General features: G+C 50.4%; 1 protein-coding gene and 1 non-coding gene across 2 annotated transcripts in view; both read right to left on the bottom strand.

Annotated features, from left to right (window-relative positions):
* The window catches only part of LOC123767912 (uncharacterized), an 87,419-nt gene that overhangs the window by 44,578 nt on the left and 17,841 nt on the right, over positions 1–25,000 (bottom strand). The gene's annotated exons all lie outside the window — the stretch shown is intronic.
* Positions 1–25,000, bottom strand: part of LOC138353590 (mucin-2-like) — a 45,914-nt gene that overhangs the window by 16,806 nt on the left and 4,108 nt on the right. Inside the window, exons 2-4 of the mRNA XM_069306782.1 lie at positions 23,499–24,377; positions 18,984–19,113; positions 303–4,071 (exon numbers count right to left, since the gene is read on the bottom strand). Of these exons, the coding sequence (XP_069162883.1) occupies positions 303–4,071; positions 18,984–19,113; positions 23,499–24,377 (4,778 nt within the window). The remainder of the gene's footprint in view (positions 1–302; positions 4,072–18,983; positions 19,114–23,498; positions 24,378–25,000) is intronic.

Genomic DNA, 25,000 nt, shown 5'->3' with positions numbered 1-25,000 from the left:
ATGTCACCCGATAATTTGTTCCATAAATCAACACTATTTCTAAACCCATATTTAACCAGGAGTTTACTGGACTCTATAGTTTACAGTCAACATAACGTTATATCTGCTATAGAATGGTTGTAACAGCACACGCGGCTCCTACGATTCTTTTTTTAAATTTGACATAGATTAATTCTATGTCAAAATTAAAAAAAGAATCGTAATTAAATAATCTACGGCCACATGAGCACTTTGCTTACACTAACGGCTCTGCTTAAATGTCAACAGTTCGCACTGCAGCAGCGTGTAAGATATATACAGACAACAGGTATATGTGGACTACTGGTGTCAGTAGTTAGCTTACGTGGACTACTGGTGTCAGTAGTTAGCTTACGTGGACTGCTGGTGTCAGTAGTTAGCTTACGTGGACTGCTGGTGTCAGTAGTTAGCTTACGTGGACTGCTGGTGTCAGTAGTTAGCTTACGTGGACTACTGGTGTCAGTAGTTAGCTTACGTGGACTACTGGTGTCAGTAGTTAGCTTACGTGGACTACTAGTGTCAGTAGCTAGCTTACGTGGACTGCTGGTGTCAGTAGTTAGCTTACGTGGACTACTGGTGTCAGTAGTTAGCTTACGTGGACTACTGGTGTCAGTAGTTAGCTTACGTGGACTACTGGTGTCAGTAGTTAGCTTACGTGGACTACTGGTGTCAGTAGTTAGGTTACGTGGACTACTGGTGTCAGTAGTTAGCTTACGTGGACTACTGGTGTCAGTAGTTAGCTTACGTGGACTACTGGTGTCAGTAGTTAGCTTACGTGGACTACTGGTGTCAGTAGCTAGCTTACGTGGACTACTGGTGTCAGTAGTTAGCTTACGTGGACTACTGGTGTCAGTAGTTAGCTTACGTGGACTACTAGTGTCAGTAGCTAGCTTACGTGGACTACTAGTGTCAGTAGTTAGCTTACGTGGACTACTAGTGTCAGTAGCTAGCTTACGTGGACTACTGGTGTCAGTAGTTAGCTTACGTGGACTACTGGTGTAAGTAGTTAGCTTACGTGGACTACTGGTGTCAGTAGCTTGCTTACGTGGACTACTAGTGTCAGTAGTTAGCTTACGTGGACTACTGGTGTCAGTAGCTTGCTTACGTGGACTACTAGTGTCAGTAGTTAGCTTACGTGGACTACTAGTGTCAGTAGCTAGCTTACGTGGACTACTGGTGTCAGTAGTTAGCTTACGTGGACTACTGGTGTCAGTAGTTAGCTTACGTGGACTACTGGTGTCAGTAGTTAGCTTACGTAGACTACTGGTGTCAGTAGTTAGCTTACGTGGACTACTGGTGTCAGTAGTTAGCTTACGTAGACTACTGGTGTAAGTAGTTAGCTTACGTGGACTACTAGTGTCAGTAGTTAGCTTACGTGGACTACTAGTGTCAGTAGTTAGCTTACGTGGACTACTAGTGTCAGTAGTTAGCTTACGTGGACTACTAGTGTCAGTAGTTAGCTTACGTAGACTACTGGTGTAAGTAGTTAGCTTACGTGGACTACTAGTGTCAGTAGTTAGCTTACGTGGACTACTAGTGTCAGTAGTTAGCTTACGTGGACTACTAGTGTCAGTAGTTAGCTTACGTGGACTACTAGTGTCAGTAGTTAGCTTACGTGGACTACTGGTGTCAGTAGTTAGCTTACGTGGACTACTGGTGTCAGTAGTTAGCTTACGTGGACTACTGGTGTCAGTAGTTAGCTTACGTAGACTACTGGTGTCAGTAGTTAGCTTACGTGGACTACTGGTGTCAGTAGTTAGCTTACGTAGACTACTGGTGTAAGTAGTTAGCTTACGTGGACTACTAGTGTCAGTAGTTAGCTTACGTGGACTACTAGTGTCAGTAGTTAGCTTACGTGGACTACTAGTGTCAGTAGTTAGCTTACGTGGACTACTAGTGTCAGTAGTTAGCTTACGTAGACTACTGGTGTAAGTAGTTAGCTTACGTGGACTACTAGTGTCAGTAGTTAGCTTACGTGGACTACTAGTGTCAGTAGTTAGCTTACGTGGACTACTAGTGTCAGTAGTTAGCTTACGTGGACTACTAGTGTCAGTAGTTAGCTTACGTGGACTACTGGTGTCAGTAGTTAGCTTACGTGGACTACTGGTGTCAGTAGTTAGCTTACGTAGACTACTGGTGTCAGTAGTTAGCTTACGTGGACTACTGGTGTCAGTAGTTAGCTTACGTAGACTACTGGTGTAAGTAGTTAGCTTACGTAGACTACTGGTGTCAGTAGTTAGCTTACGTGGACTACTGGTGTCAGTAGTTAGCTTACGTAGACTACTGGTGTCAGTAGTTAGCTTACGTAGACTACTGGTGTAAGTAGTTAGCTTACGTAGACTACTGGTGTCGGTAGTTAGCTTACGTGGACTACTGGTGTCAGTAGTTAGCTTACGTAGACTACTGGTGTAAGTAGTTAGCTTACGTAGACTACTGGTGTAAGTAGTTAGCTTACGTAGACTACTGGTGTCAGTAGTTAGCTTACGTGGACTACTGGTGTCAGTAGTTAGCTTACGTGGACTACTAGTGTAAGTAGTTAGCTTACGTGAACTACTAGTATTAGTAGTTAGCTTACGTGGACTACTAGTGTCAGTAGTTAGCTTACGTGAACTACTAGTATTAGTAGTTAGCTTACGTGGACTACTAGTGTCAGTAGTTAGCTTACGTGGACTACTGGTGTCAGTAGTTAGCTTACGTAGACTACTGGTGTCAGTAGTTAGCTTACGTAGACTACTGGTGTAAGTAGTTAGCTTACGTAGACTACTGGTGTCAGTAGTTAGCTTACGTGGACTACTGGTGTCAGTAGTTAGCTTACGTAGACTACTGGTGTAAGTAGTTAGCTTACGTAGACTACTGGTGTAAGTAGTTAGCTTACGTAGACTACTGGTGTCAGTAGTTAGCTTACGTGGACTACTGGTGTCAGTAGTTAGCTTACGTGGACTACTAGTGTAAGTAGTTAGCTTACGTGAACTACTAGTATTAGTAGTTAGCTTACGTGGACTACTAGTGTCAGTAGTTAGCTTACGTGAACTACTAGTATTAGTAGTTAGCTTACGTGGACTACTAGTGTCAGTAGTTAGCTTACGTGAACTACTAGTATTAGTAGTTAGCTTACGTGGACTACTAGTGTCAGTAGTTAGCTTACGTGGACTACTAGTGTCAGTAGTTAGCTTACGTGAACTACTAGTATTAGTAGTTAGCTTACGTCGACTACTGGTGTCAGTAGTTAGCTTACGTGGACTACTAGTATTAGTAGTTAGCTTACGTGGACTACTGGTGTCAGTAGTTAGCTTACGTGGACTACTAGTGTCAGTAGTTAGCTTACGTGGACTACTAGTATTAGTAGTTAGCTTACGTGGACTACTAGTATTAGTAGTTAGCTTACGTGGACTACTAGTGTCAGTAGTTAGCTTACGTGGACTACTAGTATTAGTAGTTAGCTTACGTGGACTACTAGTGTCAGTAGTTAGCTTACGTGGACTACTGGTGTCAGTAGTTAGCTTACGTGGACTACTGGTGTCAGTAGTTAGCTTACGTGGACTACTAGTGTCAGTAGTTAGCTTACGTGGACTACTGGTGTCAGTAGTTAGCTTACGTGGACTACTAGTGTCAGTAGTTAGCTTACATGGACTACTGGTGTCAGTAGTTAGGTTATGTGGACTACTGGTGTCAGTAGTTAGCTTACGTGGACTACTGGTGTCAGTAGTTAGCTTACGTGGACTACTAGTGTCAGTAGTTAGCTTACGTGGACTACTGGTGTCAGTAGTTAGCTTACGTGGACTACTAGTGTCAGTAGTTAGCTTACATGGACTACTGGTGTCAGTAGTTAGGTTATGTGGACTACTGGTGTCAGTAGTTAGCTTACGTGGACTACTGGTGTCAGTAGTTAGCTTACGTGGACTACTAGTGTCAGTAGTTAGCTTACGTGGACTACTGGTGTCAGTAGTTAGCTTACGTGGACTACTAGTGTCAGTAGTTAGCTTACATGGACTACTGGTGTCAGTAGTTAGGTTATGTGGACTACTGGTGTCAGTAGTTAGCTTACGTGGACTACTAATGTAAGTAGTTAACTTACGTGAACTACTAGTATAAGTAGTTAAACAATTGGGTTAGCTCCTCACGTACAGAATTGGCTACACCACAACTAGCCACTAACACGCTGAAAAATAAAGGTTCAAATTGTCTGCGATTCAAAGTCGACTTTCAAGCACTTGTAAATTGAATACCAGGAATATTGTAACTTCAATTACAAACAACATAAATACATTATTACAAACAAAAGTTTGAGCAACACATTTGTATGCATACCATCTCACGTGGGTGTTGTCCACGATGGCAGACCCAAGGCAGCTAAAGCTGAATGTTATAAAGCTGAAGCCGAGCTAGACCTGAGTACTCCAAGCTCTACTGTGAAGACCACACTATTCCAGGGAGCCAGGGCTGACAGAAGGGCTATCACTGACACTCATAGGGCAGCAAGTACGAGTATAAAGTTATGCAACCCGTTCTCGCACTTTCGTATAGTCAATATTGACTTATTAAATACGTGCATATGTGACATACTAAACTATTATATACCTATTATAGGCATATAATACCTATAATATACCTATTATAGGTATAGGTTAAGTAATAATTGTAATTACGAAGCAATAAGATGCTTATCTTAACATACCAAGAAGGTTAGGTAAGGTCGGTGTTTTCTATGAAGCTTTTCAAGGTAAACTAGTATGTTTAGTATGTCCCATATGCACGTATTTAATAAGTCAATATTGACTGTAAGAAAGTGCGAGAACGGGTTGAGTTATGACGCGTTTCACACTGAGAACTACATATAGGGACAGCACAAATCATCTACAGACATTGTGGCATTATAACTGCCAGACGTAGGCTGGTGTGCTGGTGTGTAAGACGGTGTAAAGTGCCTTGTAAAGTGACTGTTGTGAGCCTCTTGTTGAATCACTTGTAATACAAAATGATTACTGATATGTATGATTACAAGAATTCATAAACGGCTTTGAAAACGCAGTTTAAAATGAGTATCAACACACACAAAGGTCCCAAATGTGAGGCTTGAAGGATGCAGTAGTAGAAGCCGCTGGTATGAGTACAAAGGTATTCAGTCCTCGTGATGCAGCGGCTAAGACACTCACCTGGCGTTCCGCCAGCGCTTTGTCCTGGGGTTCGTATCCTGGCCGGGGAGGATTTACTGGACGCAAATCCTTAACTGTAGCCTCTGTTTAACTCAACAGTAAAATGGGTACCTGCTTGTTAAACGATTTTTCGCAGGGTCGTATTCCAGGGACCACAGGATTAAGGAGCTGCCCTAAACCCTCCGCGTCCTGGTGGCTGTACACGACTGTGACAACTCTTGTATATATATGAATATATAACAAATAAAAAGGTGGACCTAACTGGAGGGAGGTGAGATGCCTTTTCGACCCTCACAGTGCTACTGTGACGCAGCTACAGTGTGCGTCACTGTAGTGGCTAGGATGATGACGCAGCTACAGTGTGCGTCACTGTAGTGGCTAGGATGATGACGCAGCTACAGTGTGCGTCACTGTAGTGGCTAAGATGATGACGCAGCTACAGTGTGCGTCACTGTAGTGGCTAGGATGATGACGCAGCTACAGTGTGCGTCACTGTAGTGGCTAGGATGATGACGCAGCTACAGTGTGCGTCACTGTAGTAGCTAGGATGATGACGCAGCTACAGTGTGCGTCACTGTAGTAGCTAGGATGATGACGCAGCTACAGTGTGCGTCACTGTAGTGGCTAGGATGATGACGCAGCTGCAGTGTGCGTCACTGTAGTGGCTAGGATGATGACGCAGCTGCAGTGTGCGTCACTGTAGTGGCTAGGATGATGACGCAGCTGCAGTGTGCGTCACTGTAGTGGCTAGGATGATGACGCAGCTGCAGTGTGCGTCACTGTAGTGGCTAGGATGATGACGCAGCTGCAGTGTGCGTCACTGTAGTGGCTAGGATGATGACGCAGCTACAGTGTGCGTCACTGTAGTGGCTAGGATGATGACGCAGCTACAGTGTGCGTCACTGTGGTTACTAGGATGATGACGCAGCTACAGTGTGCGTCACTGTAGTGGCTAGGATGATGACGCAGCTACAGTGTGCGTCACTGTAGTGGCTAGGATGATGACGCAGCTACAGTGTGCGTCACTGTGGTTACTAGGATGATGACGCAGCTACAGTGTGCGTCACCCTAGTAGCTAGGATGATGATACTAACCCACACATTTATCCATACACCGTAATAGTTCCTCAGTTTATACATCTCAGATTATTTACATTATATCCACGTTATCCGCCTACCATTATAGACTACCAGGTAGCATGATAGACACGTTTAACATGGCGTGGGATCAATAGATTGTTTCAAGCGCAACCTAGACACACATATGAGTTTGTGTGGATAGAAGCAGCCACGTATGGGGCCAATAGGCCTTCAATAGTGTCATTGATTCCCATTTTTTGTTACGTTTTTTCAACAGCAACGCAATCTGGCAACGCTAATTAGGACGGACTAAGCAACTTCATTGGACATCGATAGTGCCTTGGCTCGTTACGTCAGACACAGGCGGCCGAGGGTTTAATAGTGCCTTAATGGCACCATTTTGGCACTTAACGTAATGTTGCTGAGATAATCATCTCTAGACATGTGATGTGGGACAGTTAGGGGTCCCAGGTTGTGGTGTGGGACAGTTAGGGCCCCCCAGGTTGTGATGTGGGACAGTTAGGGGCCCCCAGGTTGTGACGTGGGACAGTTAGGGACCCCAGGTTGTGATGTGGGACAGTTAGGGACCCCCAGGTTGTGATGTGGGACAGTTAGGGGCCCCCAGGTTGTGACGTGGGACAGTTAGGGACCCCAGGTTGTGATGTGGGACAGTTAGGGACCCCCAGGTTGTGATGTGGGGCAGTTAGGGGCCCCCAGGTTGTGATGTGGGGCAGTTAGGGGCCCCCAGGTTGTGACGTGGGACAGTTAGGGGCCCCAGGTTGTGATGTGGGACAGTTAGGGGCCCCCCAGGTTGTGATGTGGGACAGTTAGGGGTCCCCCAGGTTGTGATGTGGGACAGTTAGGGGTCCCCCAGGTTGTGATGTGGGACAGTTAGGGGCCCCCAGGTTGTGATGTGGGACAGTTAGGGGCCCCCCAGGTTGTGACGTGGGACAGTTAGGGGCCCCCCAGGTTGTGACGTGGGACAGTTAGGGGCCCCAGGTTGTGATGTGGGACAGTTAGGGCCCCCCAGGTTGTGATGTGGGACAGTTAGGGGCCCCCAGGTTGTGACGTGGGACAGTTAGGGACCCCAGGTTGTGATGTGGGACAGTTAGGGACCCCCAGGTTGTGATGTGTGGCAGTTAGGGGCCCCCAGGTTGTGATGTGGGGCAGTTAGGGGCCCCCAGGTTGTGACGTGGGACAGTTAGGGGCCCCAGGTTGTGATGTGGGACAGTTAGGGGCCCCCCAGGTTGTGATGTGGGACAGTTAGGGGTCCCCCAGGTTGTGATGTGGGACAGTTAGGGGTCCCCCAGGTTGTGATGTGGGACAGTTAGGGGCCCCCAGGTTGTGATGTGGGACAGTTAGGGACCCCCCAGGTTGTGACGTGGGACAGTTAGGGGCCCCCAGGTTGTGACGTGGGACAGTTAGGGGCCCCAGGTTGTGATGTGGGACAGTTAGGGCCCCCAGGTTGTGACGTGGGACAGTTAGGGCCCCCAGGTTGTGACGTGGGACAGTTAGGGACCCCAGGTTGTGATGTGGGACAGTTAGGGGCCCCAGGTTGTGATGTGGGACAGTTAGGGCCCCCAGGTTGTGACGTGGGACAGTTAGGGCCCCCAGGTTGTGATGTGGGACAGCTAGGGGCCCCCAGGTTGTGATGTGGGACAGTTAGGGGCCCCCAGGTTGTGATGTGGGCCAGTTAGGGGGCCCCCAGGTTGTGATGTGGGACAGTTAGGGGCCCCCAGGTTGTGATGTGGGACAGTTAGGGGCCCCCAGGTTGTGATGTGGGACAGTTAGGGGCACCCAGGTTGTGATGTGGGACAGTTAGGGGCCCCCAGGTTGTGACGTGGGACAGTTAGGGGCCCCAGGTTGTGACGTGGGACAGTTAGGGGCCCCAGGTTGTGACGTGGGACAGTTAGGGCCCCCCAGGTTGTGATGTGGGACAGTTAGGGGCACCCAGGTTGTGATGTGGGACAGTTAGGGCCCCCAGGTTGTGATGTGGGATAGTTAGGGCCCCCCAGGTTGTGATGTGGGCCAGTTAGGGGCCCCCAGGTTGTGATGTGGGCGAGAAGGGAGTTTTCAAGTTATCCATTTTGAATATTGATGCCGTGTCATTCCCCTTGACTGGTCTGCTTGGCTGATTTGTTTGGCAGCTCTGCTTGGCTGATCTGTTTGGCAGCTCTGCTTGGCTGATCTGTTTGGCAGCTCTGCTTGGCTGATCTGTTTGGCTGTGATATTTATTTACATTGAAGTATTTGCACATTCCACCCCCCACCCCCCACCCCCCACCCCCCAAACCCCCACCCCCACCCCTTCCACATTTTTCATAATATCAATTTAACAACGCATTTAGAACTCACTGAATGAACTTCATTCAGCAAGTTGTGGATCCAATTACATCGTTAGTCACTTCAGAGTTGGCCTTGTTTGGGGCGTAGGAGGAAGACAGGCGCAGCTTGACTGGCACTGGCTGTGCTGATTCTGGGACAGTGCCTTCATCATGCTGTGAAACGACCAGGTGTCTACCAGGCTACTGTCTACCAGACTACTGCCTGTCACGACCAGTGACAGATATGAGTGACGTGTCATGTCACGAAGGGTCCAATCGAATGCCAAACCTTTGTCACAACCAGTTTATGGTGCCGGCTGCCACTGGCACTACTTGCTAAACGTGTCTTCAACCCAATTGCCATTGTACTTGAACTATGTCTTACAAAGTCTTCCCAGATTACTGGCTGCTTTTGACAACCACTTGCCCTCAGTCAAGGTCAAGTTTCATATTCAAGAGCAACGGCCACCTTACCTAACCCTTGGTGTTATATAGACATGCAGCCTTCTCATAGAGTGATCTGTAAAGATGTAACTGCAGTGTCATCTACCTCTGCAAACATTAAAGCCGTACAAGGAGGGAACATGTTCACGATGTTAGAAGTACCGAGAGTATAGACTGGATTGGTAGCTCCACAAGGAGAGCTAGTGAGGGCTTTGCATCTTTAACCCTATGATGCGCTGACCTGTCTCGGATCTCCCAACAGTTTATCTGAGGTCTTGTGGGTGTAGGTCACCACTGTGGGAGAGTCTGAAGGTCCTGTGGATGGTAGTCGAGCTCATGAAACGTGATCAGTAAATACTGAAAGCCCTACCATTGGATCGAACCATGTCCCTGAACTCCTCAAACGGATTCGATCCCCCCACCGTTCATGCCTTTAATATTTGGGCGTAGACCACTGTGTTATAGAGACTCCATTATGATTGGTGTTCACTTTGTGGCTAGTTGTGATTGGTGTTCACTTCTCTGGACTGGGGAATAGGGAGTTATGTACGTTGTGTCTGAGTCCTGACACGTCCCCCTTCCCTTTGTCTCCTACCCTTCCTCCCTTGTCTTCCTACCCTTCTCCTTCCATTTCCCTACCCTTCCCTACCCTTCATGCCTCTACCTTTCCCCTCTATCATCGTGCGGCATCCCACACTGCGCCTCCTACCCCTTGTCTCCTCCCCCACCCCCACCTCCCACTTCCCCCCCACCCCACAACATTGCCTCCCCCTCCCCAACCCCACCTCACGGCTTCCCTTCCTCCCCTGCCCCTCCCCCTCCCCCCTCTACCTGCACCATTAACCTCGTTGCTATGGCGCCAGAGAAATTATTAATCAATTCCACTACCTCTCCACCCCCCCCCCAACCCCCCCCCCCCCTTACACCTCTCGCCCACTGATAGCGCAAATAAGCTTTTGAGAGAGAGAGAGAGAGAGAGAGAGAGAGAGAGAGAGAGAGAGAGAGAGAGAGAGAGAGAGAGAGAGAGAGAGAGAGAGACAGAGAGAGACAGAGAGAGACAGAGAGAGACAGAGACAGAGACAGAGACAGAGACAGAGAGACAGAGAGACAGAGACAGAGACAGAGACAGAGACAGAGAGAGAGAGAGAGAGAGAGAGAGAGAGAGAGAGAGAGAGAGAGAGAGAGAGAGAGAGAGAGAGAGACAGACAGAGACAGAGACAGAGACAGAGAGACAGAGACAGAGACAGAGAGAGAGAGAGAGAGAGAGAGAGAGAGAGAGAGAGAGAGAGAGAGAGAGAGAGAGAGAGAGAGAGAGAGAGAGAGAGAGAGAGACAGAGAGAGAGAGAGACAGAGACAGAGACAGAGACAGAGACAGAGACAGAGACAGAGACAGAGAGACAGAGACAGAGACAGAGAGAGAGAGAGAGAGAGAGAGAGAGAGAGAGAGAGAGAGAGAGAGAGAGAGAGAGAGAGAGAGAGAGAGAGAGAGAGAGAGAGAGAGATATGCTGTAACTTGTCAGTTCAGTGTTCCCAAACTCTGGCCGTTGAACATGGAGTAAAGGACGTGTTCACGAACTAGTTGGGCAAGTTGCTGTTGGGAGGGCTGGAGTGGATATATGTGGGCCTGCGGGCCGCTCCAAGCAACAGCCTGGTGGAACAAGTTATAAGTAAAGTCTGGGGCCCAGTCCGGGCATGCGGAGCTGTTCTGAGAACTCTCCGAACTCACTCCAGGTATACTCCAGGCATACTCCATGTATACTCTAGGTATACTCCATGTATATTCCATATATATTCCAGGTATACTCCATGTATATTCCAGGTATATTTCAGACATACTCCAGGTATACTCCAGGTATTCTCAAGTATATTCCAGGTATACTCCATGCATATTCAAGGTATACTCCATGTACATTCCAGGTATACTCCATGTATATTCCAGGTATACTCCATGTATATTCCAGGTATACTTCATGTATTCCAGGTATAGTCCAGGTATAATCCATGTATATTCCAGTTATGCTCCATGTATACTCCAGGTATACTCCAGACATACTTGAGGTGTACTCCAGGTATACTCGATGTATACTCCAGGTATACTCGAGGTATACTCCAGGTATATCACCCTGTAACTGAATGGCAACTTTTCGAGACAAAATAAGGTAATCAATCAACCCTGACAACTGGTGTCTGGCTCAACTCCGCCCGTCTGTCACCACCAGTCGCCAGGCACTGCCAGACTGGCACTGCTGACTGCCAGTCACCGGGCGTGGCTGACTGGCACTGCTGACTGGTCACCGGGCGTGGCTGACTGGCACTACTGACTGGTCACCGGGCGTGGCTGACTGGCACTGCTGACTGGTCACCGGGAGTGGCTGACTGGCACTGCTGACTGGTCACCGGGAGTGGCTGACTGGCACTGCTGACTGGTCACCGGGCGTGGCTGACTGGCACTGCTGACTGGTCACCGGGCGTGGCTGACTGGCACTGCTGACTGGTCACCGGGCGTGGCTGACTGGCACTGCTGACTGGTCACCGGGAGTGGCTGACTGGCACTGCTGACTGGTCACCGGGCGTGGCTGACTGGCCCTGCTGACTGGTCACCGGGCGTGGCTGACTGGCCCTGCTGACTGGTCACCGGGCGTGGCTGACTGGCCCTGCTGGCTGGTCACCGGGCGTGGCTGACTGGCCCTGCTGACTGGTCACCGGGCGTGGCTGACTGGCCCTGCTGACTGGTCACCGGGCGTGGCTGACTGGCACTGCTGACTGGTCACCGGGCGTGGCTGACTGGCACTGCTGACTGGTCACCGGGCGTGGCTGACTGGCACTGCTGACTGGTCACCGGGCGTGGCTGACTGGCCCTGCTGACTGGTCACCGGGCGTGGCTGACTGGCCCTGCTGACTGGTCACCGGGCGTGGTCGACAGGAGAAGTAGGTTGAGTGTCTGAGAGAGACGGTCGGGGTATTGACCTTTCTCGAGGTCGGTCGAGACGGCCAACCTGGAAAGGCTTTTTTTTTTCTACCACAGACGTGGCCAGACATTCAGAATTAGCGTCCCCGCGGCCCGGTCCTCGACCAGGCCCGGTCCTCCTTTTTGGTTACACCCCCCCCCCAGGAATCAGCCCGTAGGAGCTGTCTAACTCCCAGGTACCTATTTACTGCTAGGTGAACAGGGGGGCATCAGGGGTGAAAGAAACTGTTTGCCCATTTGTCTCCGCCTCCTCCGGGAATCGAACCCGGAACCTAAAATGCTGAATCTAACCTACATACAGAAATACATAGATTTACGTCTGTCATGCATTAACAGAGTTTAAGGTGTGTTTTTACAAAGAGTCTTAAATGTGCGTTTACAAAGTGAGGGAGATAAGTGAGATGAGGGAGATGAGGGAGATGAGGGGGAGATGAGGGAGGGGGGAAGGTGAGGGAGATTAAGGAGCAGTCACCAACTACCATTTGCACGTCGCATAAAATTAAAAGTGATTTTTAATCATCTCTAATTGCGCTCACCTCCGTAATACGCAATGTTGACATGTCTAAATCTACTCACAGATGTAATACAATTACTAATGATGGACTCAAAGAGTGTGGCTTCGCGTGGATTCCATCCTCTCAACTGTCAATCAACAGGTGTACAGGTTCCTGAGCCTACTGGGCTCATATCTACACTTGAAACTGTGTATGGAGTCAACCTCCACCACATCACTTCCTAATGCATTCCATTTGTAAACCACTCTGACACTAAAAAAGTACTTTCTAATATCTCTGTGGCTCATTTGGGCACTCAGTTTCCACCTGTGTCCCCTAGTGCGTGTGACCATTGTGTTAAATAGACTGCCTTTATCTACCCTATCAATTCCCTTGAGACTCTTGAATGTGTGTGTGTGTGTGTGTGTGTGTGTGTGTGTGTGTGTGTGTGTGTGTGTGTGTGTGTGTGTGTGTGTGTGTGTGTGTGTGTGTGTGTGGGTGTGTGTGTGTGTGTGTGTGTGTACTGTAACACACGAAACCGCCCTACTCTTTTCCAAATAATGCGATACACACATGGAGGATGATAGTATTGAAGAGAGAAGGGAGAGAACCTTGTGTTGTTCTAGCAGCAGTAAGGGGGGCGGGCCTCGGTAGTGGGAAAGGGGGGTGACGCGAAAGTTGTTGGGGGAGGGGGGGGGGCTGAGAAGGGGGCGGTGGTGGAGAGGGGGGCGGAAATCCCTGTATCCAACATCTTATTGATTGCATAACGGGTGAGTGGGGGGGGGGAGTTGGCGCCGGGATTATGATGAAGTAAGTCTGCTCAGTAGAGTTACCGAGCAGACTTAGACTTGGATACTTAGTATCCAAGTATACTTGGATACTTACTACTCTAGTATACTCACAGATACACCCTAGTACTGACGCCTCCGGTGTCTTCCAAGAGGCTATCTCGCCCCACCACACTACACTACTATGCCAGCGGCGCCGTGGGCCACCTGAGAGCAAGGCATACTGTAGCCTTCACAATTACAGCAAGTTATACTGTACTGGCCTAATGGTTCACTCGGGGGGCGGGGGGGTTGAGCTTCACCTCCTTCGCCCCGCCTCTTAATCTACATACTCCCTGCGTACAGATTCCAAAGGCTATTGGACCCTGTGATATCTTTAGATGAAGCAGTTTAATGCCTTCACCACTTCTCTGGACATTCCATTTGGATATTTAGTCTACATATTTGGATATTTAGTCTACATATTTGGATACTTAGTCTACATATTTGGATACTTAGTCTACATATTTGGATACTTAGTCTACATATTTGGATACTTAGTCTACATATTTGGATACTTAGTCTACATATTTGGATACTTAGTCTACATATTTGGATACTTAGTCTACATATTTGGATACTTAGTCTACATATTTGGATACTTAGTCTACATATTTGGATACTTAGTCTACATATTTGGATACTTAGTCTACATATTTGGATACTTAGTCTACATATTTGGATACTTAGTCTACATATTTGGATACTTAGTCTACATATTTGGATACTTAGTCTACATATTTGGATACTTAGTCTACATATTTGGATACTTAGTCTACATATTTGGATACTTAGTCTACATATTTGGATACTTAGTCTACATATTTGGATACTTAGTCTACATATTTGGATACTTAGTCTACATATTTGGATACTTAGTCTACATATTTGGATACTTAGTCTACATATTTGGATACTTAGTCTACATATTTGGATACTTAGTCTACATATTTGGATACTTAGTCTACATATTTGGATACTTAGTCTACATATTTGGATACTTAGTCTACATATTTGGATACTTAGTCTACATATGTGTCCCCTTACTCGTACCAGCAGTGCAGCATATCTGTCTTTTGTCAGCCTCTGATAATTTAATATGTGGTTTTGTATCATGTTTCTTCTTCTCTCTCTCTCTCTCTCTCTCTCTCTCTCTCTCTCTCTCTCTCTCTCTCTCTCTCTCTCTCTCTCTCTCTCTCTCCCCAGTGACCTGAGGCACAAATCCCTCAGTATTTTAGCGGCAATATTAACTCTCGTAGAGTTAGTTTGGCATCGTAGTGAATGGAGGCTCCAATCGCTTGTCCCGAAGGATAACAAACTCGCCTCGACACAACTGTCCTGAACGGAAGAGCAGTCATGGGGTAAGATACAAGGGTGAAGAAACCTCCGCACAATGACAGGAGGAGAAGGAGTTTTTCTCTAATTCTAATTAGGACGTCGTCCAGATCACGGGAGTGAATGATGAGGACGACAGCTGTGGACGATGACACTTGTACAGGAGAAAGGGACGGAAGGAACGTCTAAGAATTATGCATGATAAAAAAAAGTCTTAAAGAAAACGTTGTGGAGGGAACGTGGAGGGAAGGTGTAACAGGGTGAAGGGTACTGGGAGAAGTCATGATGCAGACAATGTGGTGAAGGGAACGTGTATAGGGAGGGAATATGGTGAAGGGAACGTGTTTAGGGAGGGAATATGGTGAAGGGAACGTGTTTAGGGAGGGAATATGGTGAAGGGAACGTGTTTAGGGAGGGAATATGGTGAAGGGAACGTGTTTAGGGAGGGAATATGGTGAAGGGAACGTGTGTGGGGGGGGGAGGAATATGGTGAAGGGAACGTATGGGGGGGGAGATCGTGGGATTATGCAGATGATCAAACCCGACGTGTCGTAACTGACCGAGGTGTCGTAACTGACCGACGTGTCGTAACTGACCGAGGTGTCGTAACTGACCGAGGTGTCGTAACTGACCGAGGTGTCGTAACTGACCGAGGTGTCGTAACTGACCGAGGTGTCGTAACTGACCGAGGTGTCGTAACTGACCGAGGTGTCGTAACTGACCACTTGGTCAGTAACTCTATGAATGATGCACGTGGGCTGGGGGGTCTCTCCTCTCTCTCTCTTTCTCTCTTTATTCCACTTGTTCACACCGGCTCTAGCTGTCACGTGGCCGTTGTTCAGAGCAAGGAACGGCAGCACACACACACACACACACACACACACACACACACACACACACACACACACACACACACACACACACACACACACACACACACACACACACACACTTTCTTTCTCATGCAATACAAAAGAAAAGCAACAAAAATAAATGGTAGAGCTGCTGATTGTGAGGGTGTCCAGGGCGTGGGGGGGGGGGGGGTGGGGGTGAGGGTGGGGGGGGGCGAGGGGTCATGCACAGGCACCAGCAGTCTTAGGGAGGGGGGAGGGGGGGGAGGGGGTCCTGCTACATATTGATCCCTCCCTCCCTCTTTCTCTCCCTCCCTCTTTCTCCCCCCCCCCTCTCCCTCTTTCCTCCCCCCTGCCCCGCCCCTCATCACCACAACTACCACCACTACTAACACCTCCAACAACCTGCGAGGACAGATTAAGAGACATAATTCTTACAGTCTTAAAAGAGAGAATATGCTGAGGGGGGATATGACTACAGCATACAAGATACCTATGGGGGAATAGATAAGTTGGACAATAACAACCCCCTTCTAGTGAGAGATTGAACAAGACACAGCTGGAAGCTGAGAACACCCCACTAACACCCCTCTACCACAGCCCCCACTAACACCACCACCACCACAGCCCCCACTAACACCCCTCCACCACAGCCCCCACTAACACCCCTCCACCACATCCCCCACTAACACCCCTCTACCACAGCCCCCACTAACACCCCTCCACCACAGCCCCCACTAACACCCCTCCACCACAGCCCCCACTAACACCCCTCCACCACAGCCCCCACTAACACCCCTCCACCACAGCCCCCACTAACACCCCACCACCACAGCCCCCACTAACACCCCTCCACCACAGCCCCCACTAACACCCCTCCACCACAGCCCCCACTAACACCCCTCCACCACAGCCCCCACTAACACCCCACCACCACAGCCCCCACTAACACCCCTCCACCACAGCCCCCACTAACACCCCTCCACCACAGCCCCCACTAACACCCCACCACCACAGCCCCCACTAACACCCCTCCACCACAGCCCCCACTAACACCCCACCACCACAGCCCCCACTAACACCCCTCCACCACAGCCCCCACTAACACCCCTCCACCACAGCCCCCACTAACACCCCTCCACCACAGCCCCCACTAACACCCCTCCACCACAGCCCCCACTAACACCCCTCCACCACAGCCCCCACTAACACCCCACCACCACAGCCCCCACTAACACCCCTCCACCACAGCCCCCACTAACACCCCACCACCACAGCCCCCACTAACACCCCTCCACCACAGCCCCCACTAACACCCCACCACCACAGCCCCCACTAACACCCCACCACCACAGCCCCCACTAACACCCCTCCACCACCACAGCCCCCAATAACACCCCTCCACCACAGCCCCCACTAACACCCCTCCACCACAGCCCCCACTAACACCCCACCACCACAGCCCCCACTAACACCCCTCCACCACAGCCCCCACTAACACCCCACCACCACAGCCCCCACTAACACCCCACCACCACAGCCCCCACTAACACCCCTCCACCACCACAGCCCCCAATAACACCCCTCCACCACAGCCCCCACTAACACCCCTCCACCACAGCCCCCACTAACACCCCACCACCACAGCCCCCACTAACACCCCTCCACCACCACAGCCCCCAATAACATCCCTCCACCACAGCCCCCACTAACACCCCTCCACCACAGCCCCCACTAACACCCCTCTACCACAGCCCCCACTAACACCCCTCCACCACAGCCCCCAATAACACCCCTCCACCACAGCCCCCACTAACACCCCTCCACCACAGCCCCCACTAACACCCCTCTACCACAGCCCCCACTAACACCCCTCCACCACATCCCCCACTAACACCCCTCTACCACAGCCCCCACTAACACCCCTCCACCACAGCCCCCACTAACACCCCACCACCACAGCCCCCACTAACACCCCACCACCACAGCCCCCACTAACACCCCTCTACCACAGCCCCCACTAACACCCCTCCACCACAGCCCCCACTAACACCCCACCACCACAGCCCCCACTAACACCCCACCACCACAGCCCCCACTAACACCCCTCCACCACAGCCCCCACTAACACCCCTCTACCACAGCCCCCACTAACACCCCTCCACCACATCCCCCACTAACACCCCTCTACCACAGCCCCCACTAACACCCCTCCACCACAGCCCCCACTAACACCCCACCACCACAGCCCCCACTAACACCCCACCACCACAGCCCCCACTAACACCCCTCTACCACAGCCCCCACTAACACCCCTCCACCACAGCCCCCACTAACACCCCACCACCACAGCCCCCACTAACACCCCACCACCACAGCCCCCACTAACACCCCTCCACCACAGCCCCCACTAACACCCCACCACCAGAGCCCCCACTAACACCCCTCCACCACAGCCCCCACTAACACCCCACCACCACAGCCCCCACTAACACCCCTCTACCACAGCCCCCACTAACACCCCACCACCACAGCCCCCACTAACACCCCACCACCACAGCCCCCACTAACACCCCTCCACCACAGCCCCCACTAACACCCCACCACCAGAGCCCCCACTAACACCCCTCCACCACAGCCCCCACTAACACCCCACCACCACAGCCCCCACTAACACCCCTCTACCACAGCCCCCACTAACACCCCACCACCACAGCCCCCACTAACACCCCACCACCACAGCCCCCACTAACACCCCTCCACCACAGCCCCCACTAACACCCCACCACCAGAGCCCCCACTAACACCCCTCCACCACAGCCCCCACTAACACCCCACCACCACAGCCCCCACTAACACCCCTCTACCACAGCCCCCACTAACACCCCTCTACCACAGCCCCCACTAACACCCCACCACCACAGCCCCCACTAACACCCCACCTCCACAGCCCCCACTAACACCCTACCACCACAGCCCCCACTAACACCACCACCACCACAGCCCCCAATAACACCCCACCACCACAGCCCCCACTAACACCCCTCTACCACAGCCCCCACTAACACCCCACCTCCACAGCCCCCACTAACACCCCTCCACCACAGCCCCCACTAACACCACCACCACCACAGCCCCCACTAACACCCCACCACCACAGCCCCCACTAACACCCCTCTACCACAGCCCCCACTAACACCCCACCTCCACAGCCCCCACTAACACCCCTCTACCACAGCCCCCACTAACACCCCACCACCACCACTGACTGCGGCCCGCACCACAGCCACAAAACCCCAACTGCATTACTCAACTCACCCGACCACTACAACCACTTGGGCTGGACGGTAGAGCGACGGTCTCGCTTCATGCAGGTCGGCGTTCAATCCCCCGACCGTCCACAAGTGGTTGGGCACCATTCCTTTTCCCCCGTCCCATCCCAAATCCTTATCCTGACCCCTCCCAAGCGCTATATAGTCGTAATGACTTGCCACTTTCCCCCTGATAAAGCCCTCAGCCGACCATTAAGTACGCAACCCGTTCTCGCAGGCTTCTCATTACCTCGAGAAAGTACACTTCCCTTCAACCCACCTGGATAGTTATCTAGATATTTGTGATGATCTGAAAGCATATTACAGTCCCAGTAATAATCTACATGTAAACTGGCAAATTGAACCATTGTTGGTGAGAGGAAGTTGTAAACACCTGTGAACACCCGCGGCCTTCATTGCATATGTTGGTTTCGGCGTTCGGTAGAAGGAGTAAAATATATATAAATAAATCTCACAGTTCGTCAGTTATTCGAACAGCGCCGAATGGAATTCAACCGGACTTTCTGAGTCGTAAATCCCCAGCTTATCGTTGTATATACACTGGCAGTTAACTTTAGTCCTTTAATACTTTGTTTAATACTTTGGTGGGTGGTCGGTGAACTGTGGTGGTGGTCTTGGTAACCTTCCAGGAGGTTGACAGGTCTTAAGTCCAACTCTAAACCAATTTAGTGGACCAGAGAGCGTCGGTCCTAGTAGTGATTGTTGGGAACTGAACCAAATGATGTTTATAGTGAGAATGTTCTCTGTTGATGCTTGTTACCAAGCAATTACTCTGTTACCAAGCAGTTACCCTCTTTGTTACCAAGCAGTTACCCTGTTTGTTACCAAGCAGTTACTCTGTTACCAAGCAGTTACCCTCTTTGTTACCAAGCAGTTACCCTCTTTGTTACCAAGCAGTTACCCTCTTTGTTACCAAGCAGTTACCCTCTTTGTTACCAAGCAGTTACCCTCTTTGTTACCAAGTAATTACCTTGTTTGTTACCAAGCAATTACGTTGTTTGTTACCAATTACCTGTTCTTGAAGGAAACACAGCTAAGAACACACATAAGAATGATTGTGCCCCTTACAAATAGTGCTAAGTAACACATATATATCAATTAAGTTGTTAATGTGTACTTATATATATTTATACTTATATTATTTATACTTATATTATTATATACTTATATATATATATATATATATATATATATATATATATATATATATATATATATATATATATATATATATATATATATATATATATATATATATATATATATATATGTGTGTGTGTGTGTGTGTGTTTACAGCATCGTACGACAGCTCTTAAGGTCAATGGAAATGACCTTAAGATATCAACTTAATGGAACAGTGTAATGGAATTATTCTCTTGTTTTGTTATCATAATTACCTCGTTTTGTAATCAAACTCGATATCATATGTAATGTAATAAAATCATTTTGTAATATTTTGTGATAAAATCATTTTGTAGTATTTTATAATATAATTCTGCAATATAATTTTGTAATATGTTGGTCAAACACGGTTTACCTTCGTTGAAATTATGTTGATATTTGGAGAATAATTTAACTGGGCCGACCGTTGTACGCGCGCCCTGCAGCTCTGAAGAATACCTGGCAAGGGAATACTTGGCCAAACTGTTCTCTAGTCCAGTGGCTCCTCTCTTTCTGCTCTCTGTGGCTCCTCTCTTCCTGCTCTCTATGGCTCCTCTCTTCCTCCTCTCTGTGGCTCCTCTCTGTGGCTCCTCTCTTCCTGCTCTCTGTGGCTCCTCTCTTCCTCCTCTCTGTGGCTTCTCTCTTCCTCCTCTCTGTGGCTTCTCTCTTCCTCCTCTCTGTGGCTCCTCTCTTCCTCCTCTCTGTGGCTCCTCTCTTCCTGCTCTCTGTGGCTCCTCTCTTCCTCCTCTCTGTGGCTCCTCTCTTCCTGCTCTCTGTGGCTCCTCTCTTCCTCCTCTCTGTGGCTTCTCTCTTCCTCCTCTCTGTGGCTCCTCTCTTCCTCCTCTCTGTGGCTCCTCTCTTCCTCCTCTCTGTGGCTCCTCTCTTCCTCCTCTCTGTGGCTCCTCTCTTCCTCCTCTCTGTGGCTCCTCTCTTCCTCCTCTCTGTGGCTCCTCTCTTCCTCCTCTCTGTGACTTCTCTCTTCCTCCTCTCTGTGGCTTCTCTCTTCCTCCTCTCTGTGGCTCCTCTGTGGCTCCTCTCTGTGGCTTCTCTCTTCCTCCTCTCTGTGGCTCCTCTCTTCCTCCTCTCTGTGGCTCCTCTCTTCCTCCTCTCTGTGGCTCCTCTCTTCCTCCTCTCTGTGGCTCCTCTCTTCCTCCTCTCTGTGGCTCCTCTCTTCCTCCTCTCTGTGGCTCCTCTCTTCCTCCTCTCTGTGGCTCCTCTCTTCCTCCTCTCTGTGGCTTCTCTCTTCCTCCTCTCTGTGGCTCCTCTCTTCCTCCTCTCTGTGGCTTCTCTCTTCCTCCTCTCTGTGGCTCCTCTCTTCCTCCTCTCTGTGGCTCCTCTGTGGCTCCTCTCTGTGGCTCCTCTCTTCCTGCTCTCTGTGGCTCCTCTCTTCCTCCTCTCTGTGGCTTCTCTCTTCCTCCTCTCTGTGGCTCCTCTCTTCCTCCTCTCTGTGGCTCCTCTCTTCCTCCTCTCTGTGGCTCCTCTGTGGCTCCTCTCTGTGGCTTCTCTCTTCCTCCTCTCTGTGGCTTCTCTCTTCCTCCTCTCTGTGGTTCCTCTCTTCCTCCTCTCTGTGGTTCCTCTCTTCCTCCTCTCTGTGGCTCCTCTGTGGCTCCTCTCTGTGGCTCCTCTCTTCCTGCTCTCTGTGGCTCCTCTCTTCCTCCTCTCTGTGGCTTCTCTCTTCCTCCTCTCTGTGGCTTCTCTCTTCCTCCTCTCTGTGGCTCCTCTCTTCCTGCTCTCTGTGGCTCCTCTCTTCCTGCTCTCTGTGGCTTCTCTCTTCCTCCTCTCTGTGGCTTCTCTCTTCCTCCTCTCTGTGGCTCCTCTCTTCCTCCTCTCTGTGGCTTCTCTCTTCCTCCTCTCTGTGGCTTCTCTCTTCCTCCTCTCTGTGGCTTCTCTCTTCCTCCTCTCTGTGGCTCCTCTCTTCCTCCTCTCTGTGGCTCCTCTCTTCCTGCTCTCTGTGGCTCCTCTCTTCCTCCTCTCTGTGGCTTCTCTCTTCCTCCTCTCTGTGGCTTCCTCTCTTCCTCCTCTCTGTGGCTCCTCTCTTCCTCCTCTCTGTGGCTCCTCTCTTCCTCCTCTCTGTGGCTCCTCTCTTCCTCCTCTCTGTGGCTTCTCTCTTCCTCCTCTCTGTGGCTCCTCTCTTCCTCCTCTCTGTGGCTCCTCTCTTCCTCCTCTCTGTGGCTCCTCTCTTCCTCCTCTCTGTGGCTTCTCTCTTCCTCCTCTCTGTGGCTCCTCTCTTCCTCCTCTCTGTGGCTCCTCTGCTGGCTCCTCTCTGTGGCTTCCTCTCTTCCTCCTCTCTGTGGCTTCTCTCTTCCTCCTCTCTGTGGCTCTCTCTCTCCTCCTCTCTGTGGCTCCTCTCTTCCTCCTCTCTGTGGCTCCTCTCTTCCTCCTCTCTGTGGCTCCTCTCTTCCTCCTCTCTGTGGCTCCTCTCTTCCTCCTCTCTGTGGCTCCTCTCTTCCTCCTCTCTGTGGCTCCTCTCTTCCTCCTCTCTGTGGCTCCTCTCTTCCTCCTCTCTGTGGCTCCTCTCTTCCTCCTCTCTGTGGCTTCTCTCTTCCTCCTCTCTGTGGCTTCCTCTCTTCCTCCTCTCTGTGGCTCCTCTCTTCCTCCTCTCTGTGGCTCCTCTCTTCCTCCTCTCTGTGGCTTCCTCTCTTCCTCCTCTCTGTGGCTCCTCTCTTCCTCCTCTCTGTGGCTCCTCTGTGGCTCCTCTCTGTGGCTTCTCTCTTCCTCCTCTCTGTGGCTTCCTCTCTTCCTCCTCTCTGTGGCTTCCTCTCTTCCTCCTCTCTGTGGCTCCTCTCTTCCTCCTCTCTGTGGCTCCTCTCTTCCTCCTCTCTGTGGCTTCCTCTCTTCCTCCTCTCTGTGGCTCCTCTCTTCCTCCTCTCTGTGGCTCCTCTCTTCCTCCTCTCTGTGGCTCCTCTCTGTGGCTTCTCTCTTCCTCCTCTCTGTGGCTCCTCTCTTCCTCCTCTCTGTGGCTCCTCTCTTCCTCCTCTCTGTGGCTCCTCTCTTCCTCCTCTCTGTGGCTTCTCTCTTCCTCCTCTCTGTGGCTCCTCTCTTCCTCCTCTCTGTGGCTCCTCTCTTCCTCCTCTCTGTGGCTTCTCTCTTCCTCCTCTCTTTGGCTCCTCTCTTCCTCCTCTGTGGCTTCTCTCTTCCTCCTCTCTGTGGCTTCTCTCTTCCTCCTCTCTGTGGCTCCTCTCTTCCTCCTCTCTGTGGCTTCTCTCTTCCTCCTCTCTGTGGCTCCTCTCTTCCTCCTCTCTGTGGCTCCTCTCTTCCTCCTCTCTGTGGCTCCTCTCTTCCTCCTCTCTGTGGCTTCTCTCTTCCTCCTCTCTGTGGCTCCTCTCTCTCTCCTCCTCTCTGTGGCTCCTCTCTTCCTCCTCTCTGTGGCTCCTCTCTTCTCCTCTCTGTGGCTTCTCTCTTCCTCCTCTCTGTGGCTCCTCTCTTCCTCCTCTCTGTGGCTTCTCTCTTCCTCCTCTCTGTGGCTTCTCTCTTCCTCCTCTCTGTGGCTCCTCTCTTCCTCCTCTCTGTGACTTCTCTCTTCCTCCTCTCTGTGGCTCCTCTCTTCCTCCTCTCTGTGACTTCTCTCTTCCTGCTCTCCGTGGCTCCTCTCTTCCTCCTCTCTGTGGCTTCTCTCTTCCTCCTCTGTGTGGGTCCTCTCTTCCTCCTCTCTGTGGCTTCTCTCTTCCTCCTCTCTGTGGCTTCTCTCTTCCTGCTCTCCGTGGCTCCTCTCTTCCTCCTCTCTGTGGCTTCTCTCTTCCTCCTCTCTGTGGCTCCTCTCTTCCTCCTCTCTGTGGCTTCTCTCTTCCTCCTCTCTGTGGCTTCTCTCTTCCTGCTCTCCGTGGCTCCTCTCTTCCTCCTCTCTGTGGCTTCTCTCTTCCTCCTCTCTGTGGCTTCTCTCTTCCTGCTCTCCGTGGCTCCTCTCTTCCTCCTCTCTGTGGCTCCTCTCTTCCTCCTCTCTGTGACTTCTCTCTTCCTCCTCTCTGTGGCTCCTCTCTTCCTCCTCTCTGTGACTTCTCTCTTCCTGCTCTCCGTGGCTCCTCTCTTCCTCCTCTCTGTGGCTTCTCTCTTCCTCCTCTGTGTGGCTCCTCTCTTCCTCCTCTCTGTGGCTTCTCTCTTCCTCCTCTCTGTGGCTTCTCTCTTCCTGCTCTCCGTGGCTCCTCTCTTCCTCCTCTCTGTGGCTTCTCTCTTCCTCCTCTCTGTGGCTCCTCTCTTCCTCCTCTCTGTGGCTTCTCTCTTCCTCCTCTCTGTGGCTTCTCTCTTCCTGCTCTCCGTGGCTCCTCTCTTCCTCCTCTCTGTGGCTTCTCTCTTCCTCCTCTCTGTGGCTTCTCTCTTCCTGCTCTCCGTGGCTCCTCTCTTCCTCCTCTCTGTGGCTCCTCTCTTCCTCCTCTCTGTGGCTCCTCTCTTCCTCCTCTGCACACACACCGCGTTCGCCTTTTTCCACAACTCTGGCAGTTATTTCTTTTCTAGTGAGGAGTTGAAGACCATAAGAAGAGGTCTGGCTCTGTTATTACCTCTGGTGAGGTCTTGTCTACAGGCCTCTAGCTTCCTTCGTATCCAGCACCTCTAGTTTAGTCTCTTCAAATGTCGCTGAGATCGTAGTTCCAGGGGAACAGCTCGGATTCCAGCTTGAAATATTCCTGGAAACCTTCATTGATTACTTCAGATGCTCTTCATTATTGCCTGATATGTTGCTACATATGTTGCTATGTAGTTGTTCAGGATGGTCTTACACAACTTCTCTTCTGCTCTTCTAAGTTTTGGTGTGTTAATTCCTCTTATATCTAGTGGTTCACGGCTTTTCTATGCTTTCTTTAATCCCTTTTTTTTCCACCAACTACTTCACGTCGAACTTTAGCCATTTAGCCTGTTATATAGTCCACTGTGTCTTGTCTTGATTTGGTTTTCCTATCTGCAACTTCTACAAGTTTTGTGTTCCATGTCTGTCTATCTTCTCAGGTACGGTATTTCCCAGTTAATTTGTTTGTAATTTAAGTCTCTTGATACCAGTTGTTTCACTCTTTGTTCTCTAAGAG

This window comes from Procambarus clarkii, chromosome 58 (assembly GCF_040958095.1).
Source record: "Procambarus clarkii isolate CNS0578487 chromosome 58, FALCON_Pclarkii_2.0, whole genome shotgun sequence".
NCBI classification, from domain to species: domain Eukaryota; kingdom Metazoa; phylum Arthropoda; class Malacostraca; order Decapoda; family Cambaridae; genus Procambarus; species Procambarus clarkii.
Note: the sequence above shows the minus strand (reverse complement) of the source record. Positions and strands in the feature narration are given on the sequence as shown.